The sequence below is a fragment of the Haemaphysalis longicornis genome, unplaced genomic scaffold (assembly GCF_048455015.1).
Source record: "Haemaphysalis longicornis isolate Haplotype H1 unplaced genomic scaffold, Haemaphysalis longicornis Haplotype H1 scaffold_1, whole genome shotgun sequence".
Lineage (NCBI taxonomy): Eukaryota > Metazoa > Arthropoda > Arachnida > Ixodida > Ixodidae > Haemaphysalis > Haemaphysalis longicornis.
The window spans coordinates 165599627-165620120 of record NW_027526203.1 but is presented as its reverse complement, the minus strand read 5'-3'; the positions used below and the strand labels follow the sequence as shown (position 1 = coordinate 165620120).

Sequence of the window (20494 nt, the reverse complement as noted above, 5' to 3'; positions counted from 1 at the left end):
GCTGCTCCAAAGCAGAGCACTATTTCCTGCTCCCTGAGCTGCTTCAAAAGGCTCAAGCCTGCTTTTACCCCTGGAGGAATTAGTACTGTAGTCCATAATGCACGTTGGCATTTGCATGCCGTCTGTCGCTTTTTTTTTTTTGAACCCATGCTTGTTTGACGCATGAGCTTACAGTTTTTTTTTCTTTCTTTTTATTTCTCCGTGGAATTGTTGTATTCTGCCTTCCAGTGCCTTTGGCCAACAGTCGCAAGACCAGCAAGGCAGTGGTACCAGCATGTTCGGGGGAGGTACCTCAGGCTTTCTCGGTGGTCTTGGGTCCAAGCCATCATCGGATGGAGCCACTAAGAATGTGTTTGGCGGCGCATCATCCTTTGGCTCGGCAGGACAGACTTCCGGTATGTTAGCACTGGCTTTTCGTGTGTGTGTGTGTGTGTGTGTGTGTGTGTGTGTGTGTGTGTGTGTGTGTGTGTGTGTGTGTGTGTGTGTGTGTGTGTGTGTGTGTGTGTGTGCGTGCGTGCGTGCGTGCGTGCGTGCGTGCGTGCGTGCGTGCGTGCGTGCGTGCGTGCGTGCGTGCGTGCGTGCGTGCGTGCGTGCGTGCGTGCGTGCGTGCGTGCGTGCGTGCGTGCGTGCGTGCGTGCGTGCGTGCGTGCGTGCGTGCGTGCGTGCGTGCGTGCGTGCGTGCGTGCGTGCGTGCGTGCGTGCGTGCGTGCGTGCGTGCGTGCGTGCGTGCGTGCGTGCGTGCGTGCGTGCGTGCGTGCGTGCGTGCGTGCGTGCGTGCGTGCGTGCGTGCGTGCGTGCGTGCGTGCGTGCGTGCGTGCGTGCGTGCGTGCGTGCGTGCGTGCGTGCGTGCGTGCGTGCGTGCGTGCGTGCGTGCGTGCGTGCGTGCGTGCGTGCGTGCGTGCGTGCGTGCGTGCGTGCGTGCGTGCGTGCGTGCGTGCGTGCGTGCGTGCGTGCGTGCGCGCGCGCGCGCGCGCGCGCGCGCGCGCGCGCGTTTGGACGGGTTGTAGAACAGTGCATTTTTTCTGTGTGTGTGGAGCCTTGCGTGGTGTGTCTTCTGCATTAAGCCAACCTCTGGCTCTATTGTCGCATGGATATAGGTCAAGCCGAGCAGTTTCCTGCTCACGGTGTGTGTGGTTGCGTGATGTGATGTGTGTGCTCGCGTGATGTGTACAATCCCCCAGTGAGGGATGCAGGCTGCTGTGTTTCTTCACCAGCCAGCTAGTTTGAAGACGACTGCATAAAGGGTTGTGCCCCGAGCTCGTGTGCCAGAGTCAATCGGACATCTTTGCTAAGACCCGCTGTAGCCTGAATACCCTGGCTGCCTGTCCTCCTTGGTCAAGCACTACAGAGTCAATCAGCCATCTCTGCTGAGACCCGCTGCAGCCTGAATACCCTGGGCTGCCTGTCCCCTTTGGTCAAGCGCTACACCTAATAAATAGGTGCATCCCTGCTGTTTACACCTGCTTCTACCATGACGCAACAGTACGAATCCCACGCCTGCCACTGTTTCTTTTTTTTTTAAAGGGGGGGGGGGGGGATAAGCTCCTTTGATTTGAGGCTAGGGCATTTTCAGCTAGTGGCGGCTACGGTGTGAAGGGAAAGTTTAGCACTTATCTTTGCATAATCAGGGCAAGCATTTAACCACTCTAAACAAAATAGACAATTGCTTTCTTCCCGAGTACTTGAACTTTCCAGAACTGCCACTGTTTGTAAAACAACTTCCCCACAAAATTTTGCACCTGGTCTGGTGGTCGTGTGCACTTTTGCAGGACAACACAGTAAGGTGACTCATTTGGGTGCTTCCAAGCCTAAGAAGCAGCCATCAACTCTTGACAATTCCTTTATATTGCAGGGGATGAAAGGCACTTCACTCAAATTTTGTTGGTTTGGAACCATGTCAATGGATAACTTCCAGTAGCTGACACTGGGGATGCAGTGACTTAACCAGAAAATGCCCATCATTATCCTGGAGTCATCACTTTGCTTGAGCAAGTCTTTGCCCAAATTTCCTAAAAAAACATTTTGAAACCAGGAGGCATTGTTCATGAAGTGAGTGTGAGTAGCCTATTGCTGGGGGCTTCTGGTGCTGTGTGCAGGTGTCACATGCCTCCACTGCATTCATGTTTTCACTTTTTTTTTTCTTGTAGCTTTCTTGCAGTCGGCTGTTTTGACGTGGTGCCTCTTAGAGAGCCTGCGCAGACCAGCAGTCTGCCCACATCAGACGTGCTGATCAAAATGGTGCACGATGTTCCCTCCCCCAGGCCTGTTTGGAAACCAGGGGGCGTCAAGCTTTGGTTCGTCTACGTTTGGAAGTTCGCTTGGCACGCGTGCCTTCTCTGGAGGGGGCAGCTTCTCCATGGGCGGTGGCAGCGTCGCCCAGGCAGGCTTTGGAGGAGCCTTCCAGCAGCAGCAGCAGCAGCCGCAGCAGCAGCAGCAGCAGCCGCAGACACCCACCAAGCCAGGTACGGGTTTGGATGTGCACAGTGAGTGCATGCCCCTTCTGTGCATGCCAGGAGTGGGGTCAGTTTCTCAAATAATCACCTATTCATATATAGATAGTAGTTTGTCAATGCTTTCAAGTTCAAATTTTGATGTTTTCCCACTCGAATTTGGCGCTTTCACGGGTGCACTCTGAGAGCTGGCAGCGTCTTTGAGTAATAGAAACATTTACATCCTCTTGGCTTTTGTTTTTTCACGCGGCGTGATGGGGTTCTGAAGATACGGCATTGCGTCGACATCGCGTATGACTGCACTGCGGAAATGGCGCATTTCTAGCAATTTGTGCGAGCTTACGCACCAATTTTTGTATGATATTAGCAGCACTGACTCCTAGGACAGTTTTTATTCATCGGATTTTAGTATCGAAAGCAAAAGTGCGTAAAATCCGCCAGGACCTTGATACCCCTTGTTCAACACAAGCCCCAGAAAATGCAAAAGTATTGAAACTGTAAACTTTGCTACAAACAAAAAGGAATGGGGCAGGAAACCAATGTTTTCTGCAATGCATGTGCAGCCACCCTATGTTTCATTTCCCTGTGGCATGAAACCCACTTCGACTAACTTTTTTTTCTTGTAATTCAAGATATTTTACAGTTATGCATTTTATATTTGCAGTAGTTTCTCACTGCTAGTATGTGTACAAATAGTATATCTTCAATTTTTTGTGTTTATTTTTGTGTGTGTAGAGCAGCACTGTCATCTATGTTCTTTTTTTGTATTTGTCACAAAAGTTTTCTGTACAGCTTTCTTTCTTTTCCTTTTTTTCCTACATAAATATTCTTGTTCGAAACAACTACCATTGCAAAGAAAATTTACCCTTCTACATTTCGATACCATATACTTATATGTTACATATTTTTTGCGACAGCGAAAAGATTATTTGGACTACCCAAAATGCTGCTCTTCCCGTGCACAGGGAAGTGTTAAGCTCCGAGTCACTGCAAAGGGCCTAGCTGAAGGGGATAACAGCAGGATGCTCTGAGCATAAATGAGCAGGTGTTAAGTGGTGAAAACAAATTCATCGTCATCAGTCTGTGTCCATTTCAGGACGATGGCCCCCTCCATGCACTTCCAACTGCCCCTATCTTGTCATACCCAAATTCATTCTTTGCCCCGTAATCTTCTTACTGTATCCCTCTACTTAGTTGTCTTCGTGTTGTCTCTGCCTGAGTGGTTTGATAATTGCCAGACTGTGTATTTAACATTTACTGGGCATTTGACAGTAGCCACTCTGTTACCCAGACGGCCCACCTGTTGTCGGTTTTTGCTTTAATCTCTGCAATGTTGTAAGGACAACAATCACTAACCTTTCTTCTGTTTATCAATTAATCACCGTGGCAGCTGTACTTATGGAAAGCTAAATGCAATTCAGCAAGGGGGGGGGCACACGTGAGAGAGAGAGAGGGAGAGAGGGAGGGAGGGAGAGAGAGAGCTAGGCCTATGAAGACGGTGGGACTCCAAGAATTGAAGTTCCCTGATATTCGGTTCCAGCCGATGTAGTGAACTTTCTGGGTTTTCCCGGGTGCTGCTGCAGAGTTTGTTCCAAATACGGTAATGGTCACTGCCCCTCATGGTATGCTTGCATTGCCACCGGGCACCGTAGAACAAGTGGGCCAGGTGAAGTTGGGAATGGTATGTTTCGCTGACGCAGCAACTGCCATAGCTGGGCCGGGTATCAGGTCTGCATTTCCGGCTGCCTCCTCCATGTTGCGGCCACAGATGTTGGTGAGCGGTCTCATGTGCAGAACACCACCACCTGGGGGTTACTGTAAAGCGTCATTATGAAAGCATTTCTGTGGGTCGCGTTGCAGGAGGGTGAATGGCGGGAGTTTCGAACTGCTAGATACAGCTGTCACGTTGTGCACTGTCGTGAAATTGGCTCAAAATTTTATTTCCTACCGAAATCTGTTCGTTATATCCCGCAATGGGCAAATTTTACCTCGTTAAAATGAGGTTTTAAATACACAGCTTTCTTTGGGAACTTTCGAGGGGAATTACGATTTGCTCGTAAAATCCATTATTTCGTTATAGCCCATCTCGTTATGAGGTTTAACTGTATACATTAGAATCTCGATGATACGAATCTTGCGGGACCACGAAAAATATTTGTATGAGCCAACACAGACCAAAAAATTGAGCACTAAAAAAAAGATTTTGGTCATTTTTTTTCTTACTTTCACGTGAAGAAATCCGCGATGTTCTTCTGCTTTTTTTAAACCCCCATGTCGCTGAGCAGTCCTTTCTGGAGCGTGTAAAACTTCTCACTCATCTCCTCACTCGCGGTGCCCAAGCTCACTACACGCCGCAACAGTCAAGGCTTGAACTGTGTGGCGCGTTTTTGCATGCGATTCGTGCACGTCGGCGTTGTGCATGCGATTTTTTTACGCCCATGTCGACAATTCCGTGGCAGCTTCTACCTCGGTCAGAAAATGACGCGTGACGCACGCGGCAGTGGGAGGAGCCTGACGACTTGCACCAATGGGGAGGCACACACCTCATGGCGCCAGTTTTGAAGCGCTCAAATCAGCCGGCTGGCTCCGCCGGAGATGTTCAGGCTTACCACCCCAGCGGTATTTCATGGGCGCTTTCACTAGCAGCGCGGGTAATGTTTTATAGTACCGTTTTTGCCCTCATTATCAGCTCCTTTACCACACAAGCAACTTAGTGTGTACCGTGAGTGGCATTTTAAAGAGCGGGTAGCAGCGGTCACTCGAGCGCCCCACACCACTTCGCCATGCGTAGCATGCAGGTGGTTTCACGGCGGCGTCAGCGCGCCTGTGGCGTGCGCAGCGCGTTTTCGCAAGCAGAAAACAACAGCCTGGTTGTTGTTCCTGGAGAAAGAGTGACAAAGAGGAGAGAGAGAGCCCGTACGTCGCCGTTGCTTGCTCATTCTGCTGTCGGGTGTCTCGCCGACGCGTTCGTATCATCCGCCGGGCCGCGCAGGTCCGTTCGTGACAGCCAAAATTTTTCCCATTGCAAACAGTGCAATTTCGCAATTTCGCCAGGACTTTTCCGAAATTTGTATCACGCAGATTCGTATCATCGAGATTCCACTGTATCAGTAGATTAGAGCATCGTGAATATAAGTAGCACTCACAGCAACAGCAATTGCTTATTAGCACATAAAATGCCAAAAGCTTAAAAACAGGTAGTATTACCCTCCTCTGCCCACTTTCCCGCACTAAGGTTATTGACATCACAAATCTTGAATGGTGAAGCGTGGGATTGGTGGAGCTTACCCAACTGTTTTTCTGAAATACACATGGAGGCGCAGCAGAGACATAAATGTACTAGAATAATATTCGCGGGAACTTTTGCTGGTCATGTGCTTTTTAGCAAACACTAATGTCTGCTAGAAAACATAAAATAGGATGCCTTAGCTCAAGCTTTGTTTCAGTTTTGATGTTGAACTGTTCACCTTGTGTACGAGTGCAGGTAAATAAATGTCAGAGTCTACCGTACCTACTTACCTGTCTTGCATGGTGTGGGAAGCCTGGAGTCCCGGTGCATTCCCCATTCCTCACATCCCACCACTGAGGTGAGAGAGGGGTTCCCTCTCTTATTTGGTCGAGGCGCATCATATCAATCAGCTCCGCCGTCTCTCAACTACTCCCACTGGACAACATATACTGATGCGTCTTGGTATCGGGGCCCCAGTCTGTTCTGAATTAGCTATCCCCATCCCGCGGCCTATCCGTGACTGCCTCCGTGTCCGTCCTATTCCGAGGAACATGCACCCCACCTACCACAGAGGTAGAAGGGAGCAACGGGCGCGGGCGCTCACCAAGAAACTCCCCATTAAACCCGACATCCTATGTGTTGATGCGGCAGAATACCACTACCTCGACACATTTGCCCTCGCAGTTGTTAATAGCCCGAATTACCCCCCTGTTAACTCCCTAACTGTCCGCACCACTATCCCGGCAGCGGCAGAGGAGGCGGCAATAGTGCTCGCACTAAGGACTCGGCCGTCACCCACAATTATAATCACGGATTCGAAAGCGGCCGTTCAAAACTTCGCCCATGGGTACATATCGCCCGTGGCATCCAAAATTCTCCTTCAAAATCCCCCAACCTCCCTGGTAGACATCGTCTGGACCCTAGCGCACACCGGCTTGGGGGGAAATGAGGCAGCACACAACGCAGCACGAGAACTTACTATCCGTGCCGGTGCCAGCCTCGTTCCCTACCACGGCGCCAGGTCAGCCAGGCATCACTTAATCACGTACCAAGATATCACTGCGCATTACCGCCTCGCTCGCCGTCAATACCCTCCTGCCCACCCTGAGCTGACCAACGATCAGGAGCGCTTATGGCGACTCCTGCAGACGCACTCTTTGGCCTGCCGAGCACTTCTGCACCGAATTCACCCCTCGCTATTCCCCTCACCAAATTGCCCACTCTGCGGGGACCTAGCCACGTTGGTTCATTCCATGTGGGCCTGTCCTCAAGACCCCTTTCCACCCGTAGTTAATGAAGAGCAGTGGGAGGGAGCGCTAGGCAGCTCGGACCCAGAGGTCCAGATACTTCTGGTCACCCGTGCTGCCAACGTCGCTGCCGGCCTCAAACCGGCGGCCACACCGCTTCCGTAAACCAGCCTAAGGCTCAATAAAGTGATTCCTCCTCCTCCTCAACTCTTATTTGGCGGCCGCGCGCTTCGGGCCGCAGCACAGGCGTGTCGCGGCAGTGGCGGGGCGGGCCCCCCTCATGTGACCGGTGTGTCGGGGTCCTGGGAAGCCAGACCGTGCGCATAAGACGAGGGAAAGGGGCTTTTGATTCGAGACGTTGGATACCACAGACAGGCGCGAGTATCGGTGCTCCGGTTTTGCCTTCCTTTGTCTGCCCCCTCGCGCCTTTCTCCTGATCTTAGCCAGTCGGCTGGGTCAGGACGAGCGAAGAGCCCAATCACGTTATTGGAGGACCCAATAAACGGGGTTTTGGCCATTTCGTTGTGTCTTGTGTGTTCCTTGCTGCTTGCTACCATTACGCCAGCTGACGGTCCATGGCGGAGTTCAGTGGAGCTAGCCTTGTGGCCGTCTCGAGTGCGAGCTAGGTTGCCGTAAGAACCCTGGTCCCCACATTTTTGGCGCCCAAACGTGCGACTCGTCTTCAGTCGAATTCGAGGTTCGCTAGTTCACTAGCTTCGAAAAAACAACAAGGCACACGACTATGAGTTGGCGGATTTGATGCTGTTGGCTGACCTTTGTGGTCATGCGCGGGAGTCCCCACGATGCCCTGCATCAACAGCGTCCTCCGCAGCTGCAGAAGCGGCTTGGGTTCCCATTCTCCATGGCCTCTACACAAAGCAGCCGCGGCTTGCATGGCAACGAGAATTCTGGAAGGTTCTGGGTCCCACTAGCGCTCTACGTCAGGCAACACCGCCCATTCAAACCCCAGGTGCCGGGCCTGCGCAGATGCTGAAGCCCCACACAACGCGCCTCTCGTGCCAGTCGGCCCGCAGTCACCCGTAAGTGAAGGAATGTCTGCAGACGCAGCTTCCATTGCAAACGCTCTCGCAAGCACCATGCAGCAGGTGCTGCAGGCGACGCGCTCACCCGCTCCCATGGTGCAGCTACCGGTGCCGACGTACAGTGGTTACGGCGATCAGTCGAGCGCCAATGCTTTCCTGCTGGCTCTGAGGCATTACGAGGAGGCAACCGGCATCAGCGAGAGCGAGGTGCTGCGCAGAGTCCTGCCCGCAGCCCTAGTTGACTATGCCGCCCAATGGTATAGGATGGTAGGCCATACAGTGCGCACGATGGACGACTTCCAAGCGATGTTCAGGGAAGAATTCCTGCCCATCGACTACCTATCGCGAATGCGCGGGGAGTTGGAAATGCACACCAAAGCCCCGGATGAATCCCTGGTCGAGTACGTTTGTGCGATGCAGGAGCTTGAGTACACTTGGGTCGGTGTACATGTGATAACGCCGACCCACATGTCCCGAGCTCGGAGCGGGTCGATCGGGTCATCAGGTAATGCCACCCCACCTTTGCATTGTACTTGAGGAACTGCAGGTGCAGGGATCTCAATGAGTTGGCGGCCGAAGCTTGCCGTGTGCAAGCAGCAGTCACGGCTGCACACGCGTATCACCACCGCCGCCCCCGGTGAAAACACTGGAACCAAGCTGTGCTTGGTGCGACGTTATGGGCAGTGGACGAGCCGAGCGCGGCTGTACGTTGATACCCAGCCAGCGAGAAACGCTCGATCTCAGGGACCGAGTGCTGGACCCGTACTCGTATGGGTTGCGCTACGCGGAGGTGATGCGGCTGGAGTTCCTGCCAGCCCCATGCGCAGAGCACAGAACAAACTGGTCGGATGATTGGTCGGTGAACACCCGCCCAGTCGGGTTTCCCTACGTGGGATCGGCGCTGCTGCAGTTGCCTGCACCCGCTCACGACTCGCTCACGGAGAACCGTATGCGGCCAGTCGACCGTGGAGCGCCCGAGCAGCCTTAAACATCGCGCAACGTAGCACGGAGACCCGTCCGCTGCTACAAATGTCGCCAGGTTGGTCACATTGTGCAATTCTGCCCAGTCGGGCAGGGAAAGAGGCCCAGCCGTCAGTGAGTGCAGTGGCGCTGGATCAAAGCGCACAAGAGGCAAGCATTGCCACCGCTCCTACCACATGCAGAGTCGGAGTACTAACAAACATGCCTGCGCCTTTTCTTGACCTTGCAGTCGTGGGACTGAAGTTTAAGGCACTTCTGGGCACCGGGGCAAGCACTTCGCTTATAGGGGACGAAATCGTTTCCCATATCGAGCGCAAAGCCATTTGGCTGCCCGGGCGGAAGTTTCTGCTCCAGCTGGCGTGTGGTGATGCTATGTCAGGTGGGGACGCACGCCTCGTTGTGCGCTGGGATCAGTGTGTGCGGCGAATTCGTTTTGTTCACTTGCCCGGATTCACGGTCCCAGTCATTTTGGGGAGCGGCGTCATGTCCAAGACTGGGCTTGTCGTCGACATCGATAACGGAGGCTAGTGGGAGAACCCGTTTTCGCCGCTGAAACCGTTCGCTGAGCTGCTGCTCGCAATGCAACCACTGTGCGGGCAGCCGGCCAAAACATCCCCCGCGCCGAGGGAAGCACAGGCTTTAGGCGGAGCCGGTGGCAGGCGCGCAGCAACCTCCGAGCTCGGTTGTTGCTGCCGCCGCCGCCGCTGATTTCTCCTGCGCCGCACGCTCTCCACCCCGAGGTTGGAGCGAGGAATTACGCGCACTCCTAGCAGACATTAGTGAGCTGACAGCAGCGCAGCGTGACCACATCTTGTTGTTGTTAGGTGACTTGGGCGAGATATTCACTGAGCAAGCAGGTTGAACCAGGTTAGTGCAGCACTGCATAGACACCGGCGATGCTCAACCATGGAAATGCAATCCCCGGCCCTTCAGCCCCTCCAAGAGGCAGGCAACTGATGAGGCGCTGGAGGAACTGCTGAAAGCAGGCATTATCCGCTGCTCAACGAGCCCTTGGGGGTCCCCAATGGTGCTCACTTGAAAGACGGTAGCTGGCGTTTGTGTTGGATACCGGTGGCTCAATGCGGTCACGAAAAAAGATAAGTACTTCTTCCTGAGCATAGACGAGATTGTCGCGAATCTTGGTGGCGTCATGTACTTCTCTATTTTGGATGCCAGCAAGGGGTACCTTCAGGTCGAGATGGTCCTGCAGTGAATGCAAGACTGCATTCACTTGCCATTGGGGGCTGCTCCAGCTCCAGGCACCGACAACATACATACACGATAGCATAACACTTGCACACAGACGCACTTTTGACAGAGGTGTACTGTGGCCAGGGATCCCTTACTTCTTGTGTCAAGCATAATGGAGGGTTCTGAGCACAGTTTGGGCTGCGCCTGAGAGAGCAGGGCTTGGTACTCCTGCTCCTGCCACTTGTTTTTTTCTCTCTCTGGCCATTTTGGAACTTGAACAGCCCATGGCTGTTGAAGCCGTGCCACAATCATAGCAACAAGCTTTTGTGTACCACTTCCTGCCTAGCGCTAATTGTGCTCGTGCCAAGCCCCCATTGTTCTTAGTTTAAATCGTAAGCTCCTGTGCACATCTGGCCTGGCTTTGCCTGTTAGCGGCAGCATGGCCACAATTTTGTTTGCTGTTGCGTGCCGAACTGGTGCGCTCTATCTGCCCTGCTAGACGTCCAGGCTGTTTATGCTGTGTGATGCCCCCTCTCTCTCCCTGTGCACAGCAGCCTTTGGAGGTGCCCCAACGTTTGGCGGCAGCCCCACGTTTGGCGGGCCCCCACAGTTTGGCGGGTCACCCACCTTTGGCGGCAGCCCATCATTTGGCGGCGCAGCAACCTTTGGCACCCAGGCTTCGCCACAGCAGGCTTCCCCAGCACAGCAGCAGCAGTCATCAGGATTCATGGCGTGAGTAGTAACAGGCATAAAGTAGGCGTTGCATCTCTTGCTCAGGCGTTTCATCTGTGCTTGTTGACACGGTGGCCAAGCTTATCAATAGTAATTTCCTAAAAACGTAAAAAGGGGTGAAAATATGCAGTCAGAAATCTTTTCACAGCATTTCACCAATTCACTGTGTACTGGTTGGCAGTGGAAATGCCACATACAGTCCAGGAAAAAAAGGGGAACCTAGCCTGCATAAAATGCCGTATTTGACAATTCTTGTACATAAGGTTGAATTTTCCTAAAGCACCTCATCTGCAAAATATTAAGCAGGTTAGGGGAGGTGGGGACAGGCCTTTTTTATTTTAATACTCTGATGCGCCCCAAAGCAGTCTTGCTGTGTTTTTATTTTTTCTTGTAATGTACCTTTTTCCTCTGGCGGTCTGCGCGTGTGCGCTGCTAATCCGCGATTACTCTCAGCTCGCTGCTGGGAGGGCAGCTACTGCTTTGTAGCGCTGCACCTTCTACAGCAAAGCTGTTTATGTTCATATTCCGGTGCTGCCGCTTTACTCAGCACCACTTCTCCACTTCTCCTCGCCACCACTGACGCCTCTTCTACAAGTTTTTATCCCCAATTTCTGGACAGCTCGTGGAGAGCACATACCTGTGTACACACACATGCAAAGCTTACAAAGGAAAGAGGCAAACACGTTTGAGGCTGTCCATGCTGCGAATACATTGAGGAAGCAACAAAGGCAAAAAAAGAAGGCACTTTGCCCACTGCAGGTACGAAATGTGTACCTGCTTCCATGGCCTCCATGTGAAAAGAAGGGTGGGGGGGAGGTGAGGAAGTTTTGTGCACAAGGTTTTCAACGGCAAGATCTTTGGGGCCATTTTTAGTTGGCCATAGCTGCCTCTAGGCGCAACCGGTGCTCGAAAAAGGTCCACTCAAGGTTTTGCATTTTTGCATTGTAGGCTGGCATCTCCCTTTTTAAAAGTCGGCAAAAGGTACAAGGCACAGAGCAAAGTAAGGAGGCATTTCATCCTGACATAGCAGGCTGTGCTAGCACAAGTTTTGTGTCAAGACTTGACAGGTTCATTAATCATCAGCAACCAGTACCCTGCGTGGAATGCTGTTTGACAGTAACCTTGTCTTGGGAGGCATGAGTGAAAAGCCAAGAGCTACTACCTATGAGCCTAGTAAGGGCCTCTTCGCTGCCTGAGGGAATGGCAGTATAAGAGTCTGTGCTTTCAGAACGTACAGAGATTGTGTTGCTTTATATCTTCTCGTCTGTCTTTAATTGTGACATAGACTAACCACATAAGGGGGACTCACCTGTTAACATTCCTATGGGACTTACTACTTCATGACCCACGCGCTCAAAAACCATCGTGCACGAATGCGAAATGTTTTACAAATGCACGCTCATGTTCACAATGACATAGTTTGCTCGTTTTAGAAATACGGGACTTCTGTACAAAAATGAATACACAAAACTCTCACTTGCTAGACAGCTAGCGCCATCTAGTGAACACTAGATGAGCCAAAATGTTTCTTGTTTATTTTTTTATTTCATTACCGAAGTGATATATTTCTAAATGAAGCAAACTGTGCCATTAGGAACATGTCTATGTATTGGTAAACCTTTTCATATTGGTACACGTTGCTTTTTAAACCCGTGGGTCATGAAGTGGCGAGTCCCATAGGAATGCGATCCGGTGAGCCTCCCCATGAGGGAGTTCAGATTTTGTTGTAGGGGCTGGCTGAGTGGACTTCTGTTTGTTTGTTTGTTACATTTTTTGTTTATGTTGTTAGACCCTTTCGCAACAATTAACATTTGTTTACGGAACTATTTTTTTTAATTGGTTTAGCCACCTTGTTACAGTATTGCCGTATTTTTGTGGCCTTTTGTTTCATCAGGTACGTACGGGTGTGCAAGAGAACACTGGTACTACAAGATTCTCACTCTGCCAGGGTTACCCTTCTTCTTCTTCTTCTTTTTTTTTTTTTTTTTTTTTTTTTTTCATCTATGCTTGTTGAGAAATATTTTATGCTAGCAGTATCTGCACGCAATGGTCCAAAAATATTGACTTACATTGGCCATCAGCTGGTGCTACTTGTATTTTATTCACGGTCAAGAATTCGCAGTCAAAGAGATATTTACCCACCTCTAGCATTGAAGGGTGTGCTGATCTGCATTTGCCTGACACCAGTTTCAGGAAAACACACTGTACTTGCTCAGGGCTGTTGGCAAGATGAGAGACTGTTTGACTGCAAATTTAGCCACAGCCATGATTTGGTAGTGTAAAGTATGTGTGAAGAGAGGAGAACCTCTCCCATTGCATTTCACATCAGTTGTTTGTAGCACGTTGTGCCTAAAAGCCCTTTGTACCTGTGTTGTCTGTGTAGATCTTGTGGGTTTCATGCTTGCCAACAGAACAGTGGGGACAGCCATTCCCGATTGTCCCGAACACGGTGCCAATTCAGAAGGGAACAGCACAATACAAACCGGAGGGATGGCCTGTAGCTATCTTTTGCGTTATTATGCATCATCGGTTTTCCGGGAGTGTCCAGCCTGACCTGTTCCTCCCTCTCTCTGTGCGACAGGTTTGGGAACGTGGAAGGCCCCACTTTTGGAGGGCTGGCAGCCCAGCAGCAGCAGGGTGCTCAGCAGCAGGGCATGGGCTTCGGCTCATTTGCCGCATCACCAGCCTTTGGAGGTGAGCTGCTCTCTGCAGGGCAGTTTCGGGCCCCTGTGGCCCCTTCTGGTGCTGTGACGCTCAGGCTGTCCCTAGACGGGCCAGCCCAGTGTTCTTGTGGGCAGGCTTTTTGGCCAGCTGCGCTTGTGGGGGATTGTGTCACTTTGGTCCGTGTACAAGCCAGCATCAGAGTTCTGGCGTGTCAGCTATGTCTGGGACATCCCAGTCTTTAGGTTTTCATGAACATGTGCCCTTTCTTTTTCTTTCTTTCTTGTGGCAACAAAATGTATGGTTTGGTTAATAATAAACAAAATGTGTGATTTGGTTAATAACATTTTGCCTGCAGGTAAACAAAAGCAATATGATAATAAATTGTTTTGTATGTACTTGCCTGAGTAGTTACTAGGCTTTTCAATTCCATTGTTTGTTAGCTAGTGACACTGACTCCTTCGAAGGTGTTTGTATTGCTTTGTGTTACCCGTTTTATTACTCGCTGCAAACTGTCCGCAATTCGTGTAGTGTTCAGGTATGTTTTGGCTGATTGGATGAATTGGAGCAATGTTGCTAGCTGGCAGTCAGTATTGCCAAAAGTTTCCAGCTCCCCAGGACAGCAGTCAACAAGTGCCAACTGTTGCCTTCTCTTGTTTATGAGGTGACCAATTCATTCACCATATCTGTGGAATGGTTGTGCGTCTATGCGAGCAGACTGCTTTCGCTCAGGAAAAATGGTTTACCTGGGGCACAATTGACCTGAATTTTTTTACCATACGGAAGACCAACCAAAGACGTAGCACCTTGTGTAACACAGTGTCTTGCAGCCCTTGCACCTCTGTTGTTTAGTTGTAGACGTGGAAGTCGGCATTTAGTCAGCGTGGCACTGTGTGAATCTTCCCCTTCTCTCTACCAATTTACAGGTGCCTCGCCTGGCTTCGGGGATCGTGCGTGAGTGGTGCACCTTTTTTATTATTATTATTATTATTTTTAACCCATGCCTTATGGGACGCAGAGAAAGAGGAAGCTATCTAGTTGCAATTAAGGGGGCACATGGGTCTTTGATCAAAAACTTTATTTTTGCAGTTATGATGATGAAAATTGGGGAGCACATGTAGTTTCTCATTCTGATTGTAGATATCAAATTTGTTTTTGAGTAAAATGATTATATTCAAATTTATTTGGATTTTATATTAAATTTTTTGACAGCCTTTGTAAAAAAACTGCTGGAGGGATGCAACTAAACATGGAACCAGTGAACTCCGCACAAATCAAAGAGTGCAATAAGACTAACATTATCGTTCTATCTGGTCTGTAGCAGAAGTTACGACCATTTGAAGTTTGGGCCTGGAAGGCAAAACCGGTTTTTCTGGTTGCTACCTTTCAAGCCCGAACTTCAAATGGTCGTAACTTCTGCTACAGACCAGATAGAATGATAATGTTAGTCTTATTGCACTCTTTGTTTAGTGCACAGTTCACTGGTTCCCTGTTTAGCTCCATCCCTCCAGTAGTTTTTTTACAAAGGCTGTCAAAAAATTGAATATAAAAATCTAAATAAATTTCAATATAATCATTTTACTCAAAAACAAATTTGATATCTACAATCAGAATGAGAAACTACATGTGTCCCTAAATTTTCATCATCATTACTGCAAAAATAAACTTTTTTGGTTAAAGACCAGTGAGCCCCCTTAAGTCTGTATGTGATGTGTGGATTATGCATTGTATGGAAGCATTCTTGTATGCTCCTTGCTAATAAGCAAGCATGATTACTACAGTAAGTTGTGGCATAGTAAGGTTATTGTCAGAAAACCTTTGTACTTTGCATCAGCAACGCTTTGAGTGCCATGCCCCACCATGTACAGCGTAGCTTCTCTATCTGCAGCCCCTGCTTGCTTGCTGACAGAATCAGTTTAAAATGTAGCCACTGACATTCAGGTTTTTCTGCTTGAACAGCAGGAAAAGGTAATTAAGCTTTGCGAGGCAGAAAAAAAGCGTAGGCTGCTTTTTTCAAATAGCGTTGTTCGTTTTTGGGTAAAATTTGATTTTGCCCCATTATTACACCCCAAACATGATTCAGGAGAATCGGATTTAACCTGATTTCTCCCAGAATGGGCCTTTTCAAAGTAGCCATCGGCACAATCATGGGCTGACGGTCCGCCGTTCTCAACTAGTACCTGCTGGAAGCAAGCTTCTCAACAAACACAGCTTCCGAACTCATTGAGTATTGGCATTACTATACCGCTCGCCACCTCAGGGTGGCGAGTGCTGCACTGACATTGTTTTGCCTAGCTAACGGAAGCTGTGATGCCGAGAGAACTTTCCCCCATTTGAGATGCACTCAGCGATTAGACAGGCCTCGAATGAAGACCGACATGTTGCGCAAGCAGGTGATAGGGCATGTAAACAAGTACAGTGAGTGAAAAATCGATGACCTGCTTTTCGTGAATAGAATGTTTCATTTCTTAGAAGATGATTGCTTTCTACTGTTATCGTTACTGGTTCATTTCCAAGCAAACGCCGAATTTCGGGGAGTATTTGCTAGAAAACCCTGATATCCCCCCGATTACCAGCTTGAAACAAACACCAATTTTTAATGCATTAGAGTTAAAATAAAATTGAGTGCATTATAAACTGGTAATATAAACTGGGTGCATTACTTAAGACATCTCTAAATATAACCCGGAAATACCTGAATTTCAGAATGGTTTTAAAAAGCCTGATTTTCCCCAAGTATCAGTTTGAAAAATAGCACCCGATTTTTACCCCCCAATTTTTAAAAAAATGTAAAACCCAAAAGCGAACAACCTTAACTATAAAGCACCGGGTTTCCCAGTCCGTGCACTGTGGGCACCTTGCAGAAGGAGCAAGGATGGTGCTAGAAAGAAGATACATGCGGTATATTTATTATAGTAGTACTTGATTCTCTTGGGAACATAACCTTTAATATTTTTAGTTGTATCAAGCTGTATTTACTCACGTAATGAACCCACTTTTTTTCTATAAAATTTGGCATGAATTTAAGGGGAGGGTTTATTATGCGGGAAAAAATAGCAAGAGGTTTTTTCAAAGTTGAAATTCCACACAATAAAGTTGCTAAGAGAAGCGCGTCAGAGCCTTACCATTTTTGTAAAAACACCTGGGTGATTATGTAATAGATTTTCTTTTTTATTCTGAACATGCCAGTGGCCCCCTACTCGCCAAGGAGCTGTCCTCACTGAAATCGCTAGCGGCTTTACATTCATAGTCGGCCCGCAACGCACCGTCTTCCGTGCCGTCAAGGCACTCCAAAACTTCTTTTCTCACACCCGGAATTTTCCCTTTTTTGGACCCACGAAACACACGGCGATCCTTCTTCACCGACCAAAAACCTCTTGTTTTCGCCCGTAGTGTACACGCGCTGGGTCAACACTGAAGTGCCGCCCAGCCACGCAGTTTCCATGTGCATCAAAGCATGCTGCGCCACCTTCAGTTTAAAACCGGCTGTGTAGCTCATGTACTGGCCCATCGTACGGAGGGCACCAGGAGCTCAAAAAAACGTCGCAACACGGCTGAGAAACAAAACCACGGAGCGTAATGGCGACGTCACGGAACAGCTAGAGTAGAGGAGTGTGGAGTACGTTTAGTGCTTTATTCACACGATGCCAAAACCAGCCAGAATGGCAAAGAGCAGGGAAGGAGTGCAGAGTGCGTTTGGCGCTTTGTTCGCACACCACAACGTTTTTATGTACGACCGGACCTGAGGAGCGGCGAGCGCGCACTTGCGAGCCTGCCGCTCCTCCAGCACAGCCATGTTTTATGGCGCAAAATTTGTTTTGCATTCAGCAGGTGGCGCACCGCAAGTGCGCAATTTTTAAATTGTAGCCACAGCATTCCTGCTCGCGTCTCCGGCTACTGTTGCGATTTCTTTTTGTTGGAATGCGTTTATGGCATTTCTGCTTGTACTGTGGCGTGATATCAAGTTACTGCCATCATCTACAGCATCAGCAACCATGCTGAGATAAAAACATATCCCCGCTGCATTTTTTATTCAAAGTGACAAAAAAAGTAAATTCTCAAGAAGAAAAGTGGGGGGAGGGTTCATTACGTGAGTGGGTTCATTATGCGAGTAGATACGGTATTCTTCTAAACTTCATTCACTCTAACAGTCGGACATTCACTCTAACTGTCAAGTAGCTTCTTAATGTGTTTTATGCATTCAAAGCCATAAAAATTCATAAAGCTGCACTGTTGGATTTTAACCTACAAAATTTTTTCTTGTAGTGCAAAAAAAAAATCTGATGCTAGTAGAGCAGTGGGCCAGAACTGTTGCTTCCCTTCTTTGTGAAAAATATAGCTGAAATTAATCAAAAGTCTTCATTTAGATCTGGATTGCGTGTTGGCATAGTTGAGGGGCATAGAAAATTCACCTGAACTTCATTCAGTGTCGCCCTCTCAGCGCTCCTTTTCACTCTCCAACCACCACATCTATAGCGTTGGAAATTCTGCACTTCTCGGATGCCTTCGCAACTATAACTGGTGGAATCCCAAGCCAAGCTTCGGCCACCCACATGGGCATTTGCTCAATTGAGGCACACTCGCAGTACTGCTGGCTGTGAAAGTGTGGCAGCCATTCATAAACCACTCACTGTGGAGGGCCTGAATGCAGTACCTATGGGCTTGTTGATGCTTGTTGAGTGGCTGCATTTGAAAGGTCGTTCGGCCCGGTATCGCCACAAGATGCGTGTGCAAAGCTGCAAGCTTGTCTTCGACACACTGGTATACAAGCACATAGCGGAGCCCAGAGCTCGTGCCTCACCTCTTGCACCAGGTGAAATCAAATCAAATCGTACTTTATTCAACATCGTTCTCCGCCATGTTGGGAGCATGGCCAAAAAGCCTCCACAGGCTCCGTACCCCCCAGGAAATTGTTGACATTCCTATAAAGTCAACAAGGTCCATGTCCATCCAACCTTTCTTGTTAGCGCACACTATGACACCTTACAGAAAGTTCAGACTTCGGGAGTGTCTTGCACTTGAACACACGACAAGGAGCCTATATGTTACATCTGCTGTACAGGTCAGCAGTGCGGTGTACCTCATCTTCTCATTGCTGAATGTAAGCACCTGAGCTTGTTTCATCCTTTTTGATGCCACTGTTATACTGGTGAGAATTATCAAAATGGATATTCATTGCTCTGTTGCAATGATATAACGTACTGCTGAAATGGAATCGGCTCCGAGAGCTTCCAGCAGCTTCTAGCACACACCAGTTCACCTACAAAGCGAAGGTCCTTTGTGCCTGCTTCGTAGATCCCTCGTAATTGTAAACTCAAGCGTTCTGACCTTGAGCACCTTGGTGGTCACGGACATGTGATCCACCTGGAGCTGCCTCGTGAAGTCAGCCAGGCAGGTCCGGGTCAAGATCCGGAAACCTCCCCACTCGTGGACAGTGGCAACCTTTGCTTGACTTCCACTTGACAGTTTTTGCCAGTCGCAAACACAAGTCTGTGGCACAGCAGAACGATTTTTATTTCCACTTTTCCATGCATAGCATAACATCACATTTCAAGCTGTTCTCGCTGTGGACACGACAAGTCTTCATAGCTTGCATTCTGGGGCAAGGTGGTCTACAGGTAGAGTAGATGCGGCACCACACCGAATTGCAAACGGCTCCTGTGGTGCAGAAAGCGAAAACGTGCTACTGTGATTGCCAGCAACAAGTAAGCTGCTACCACCACATCCGATGATACAAATATTTTTCGCCACCCCAGAGATTAGGATGATCAAGATTCTATAGGTGCCATTTTCATCTGCCTTGTATAGATTTCCGTAAGCACACACTTATAGCCAATGTTCTTGCAGGCAAAAAATTGACTTTTTGTTTGTCACAGAACCACTCATTAGACAGTGTTAAATGCTGAAGTATTGCGTGAGCCTTCCTACGGTAAAACGTTGTGACCAAGTTTGTTATTAGTTTTGAAATCACTCTGGCCCTGAAAAGTACCTGTTCCACATGCCAACTCATTGAGCTATCATTTTGTTTCTGCCACCCGCTCTTCTTTTTGCAGCAATCAGCAAAATCCTGCACCAGCTTTCTCACAGTGGAGGAACTGACGGAGCATTGGGAGAAGTTCTATGTCAACTTTTTTTTTTTTTACTCTAGTAAAACACTAGAAAGTGGTCTGTTCATTTGACGGTGACACTGGGCGACCTTCAAGTGAAAAACGGCAAGAACTGTATAGTTTGTTTTTAATGATGAAATAAAGGACTGCTGACAGAAATTCTGGCTCAGCTGTGTTAACTTGCAACACTGGTTGCGTGGAGGGGGAGGGTTCACAAAGATCGCAGTAGTGAGCACTCGGGGGTCTGATAATCCTTTTGGCATTCTACGTGTCAACCATAGCAAAAGCAGAGCCATCGCATGCTGATCTCTCTGCGGGTGCAACTTTCAGAATTAAAATATGCCTCTGTACTGTAAGGGGACACTAAAAGAACATGCTTAGTTTGGGCTCATCTCATACCCTGATTTTGGGCTTCTAAAACAACTGTCTATGTGGTTGGTTAATGCCCTATCACAAATTGGGAAGAAAATGGTCATTACTTGTGCTATTGTAATGCTTCAACAAAAATGCCCGCGTGCGATAATTAAGTTGTGAGAAGTTCAGGAAGCATTGGTTCATATGCAGAACTCTTAGTGTAGATTCTTATAAGTGGAATCTCCCAGTGGCAGGGGCGATCAGATATAATGAATTCAGAAGGCATTCTCTGGGTGCATTTGGGTGTGGAGGCAAGTAAACAGAGCAGGGCAGCTTTGAGCACCCAGCTCACTTAAGCATTCTTTTGGCAGATGGCATGAATCGTTGCCTAATTTAAGTTGTCCATTCTAAAATTTTAGCATGTGTGGACACTTACTTTTGCCTAGCATGTGAGTTGCAACACTGACAGCATCTTGCATGGTTCACCAGGAAGATGAGG

General features: G+C 48.9%; 1 protein-coding gene across 2 annotated transcripts; it reads left to right on the top strand.

Annotated features, from left to right (window-relative positions):
* The first annotated feature begins 228 nt into the window (after nt 1-228).
* Nucleotides 229-19800, top strand: LOC144138945 (uncharacterized). Of its 2 annotated transcripts, none has more exons than XM_077671462.1 (6): nt 229-395; nt 2262-2462; nt 10696-10873; nt 13455-13567; nt 14461-14488; nt 19588-19800. In XM_077671462.1, exons 1-6 carry the CDS (start codon nt 275-277, stop codon nt 19631-19633), a joined length of 687 nt encoding a protein of 228 aa, XP_077527588.1. In that variant the 5' UTR covers nt 229-274; the 3' UTR covers nt 19634-19800. The 2 variants fall into 2 exon arrangements, with proteins under 2 accessions (XP_077527588.1, XP_077527584.1); XM_077671458.1 differs by having other exon boundaries at nt 10693-10873.
* The last annotated feature ends 694 nt before the right edge of the window (nt 19801-20494 follow it).

Bases quoted from the DNA above. Each gene is read 5' to 3' on its own strand.
- LOC144138945 (XM_077671458.1), top strand. From the start codon at position 275: ATGTTCGGGGGAGGTACCTCAGGCTTTCTCGGTGGTCTTGGGTCCAAG. The intron at 396-2,261 runs GTATGTTAGCAC...TCCCTCCCCCAG, and splicing joins CTCGGCAGGACAGACTTCCG to GCCTGTTTGGAAACCAGGGG. The intron at 13,568-14,460 runs GTGAGCTGCTCT...ACCAATTTACAG, and splicing joins CGCATCACCAGCCTTTGGAG to GTGCCTCGCCTGGCTTCGGG.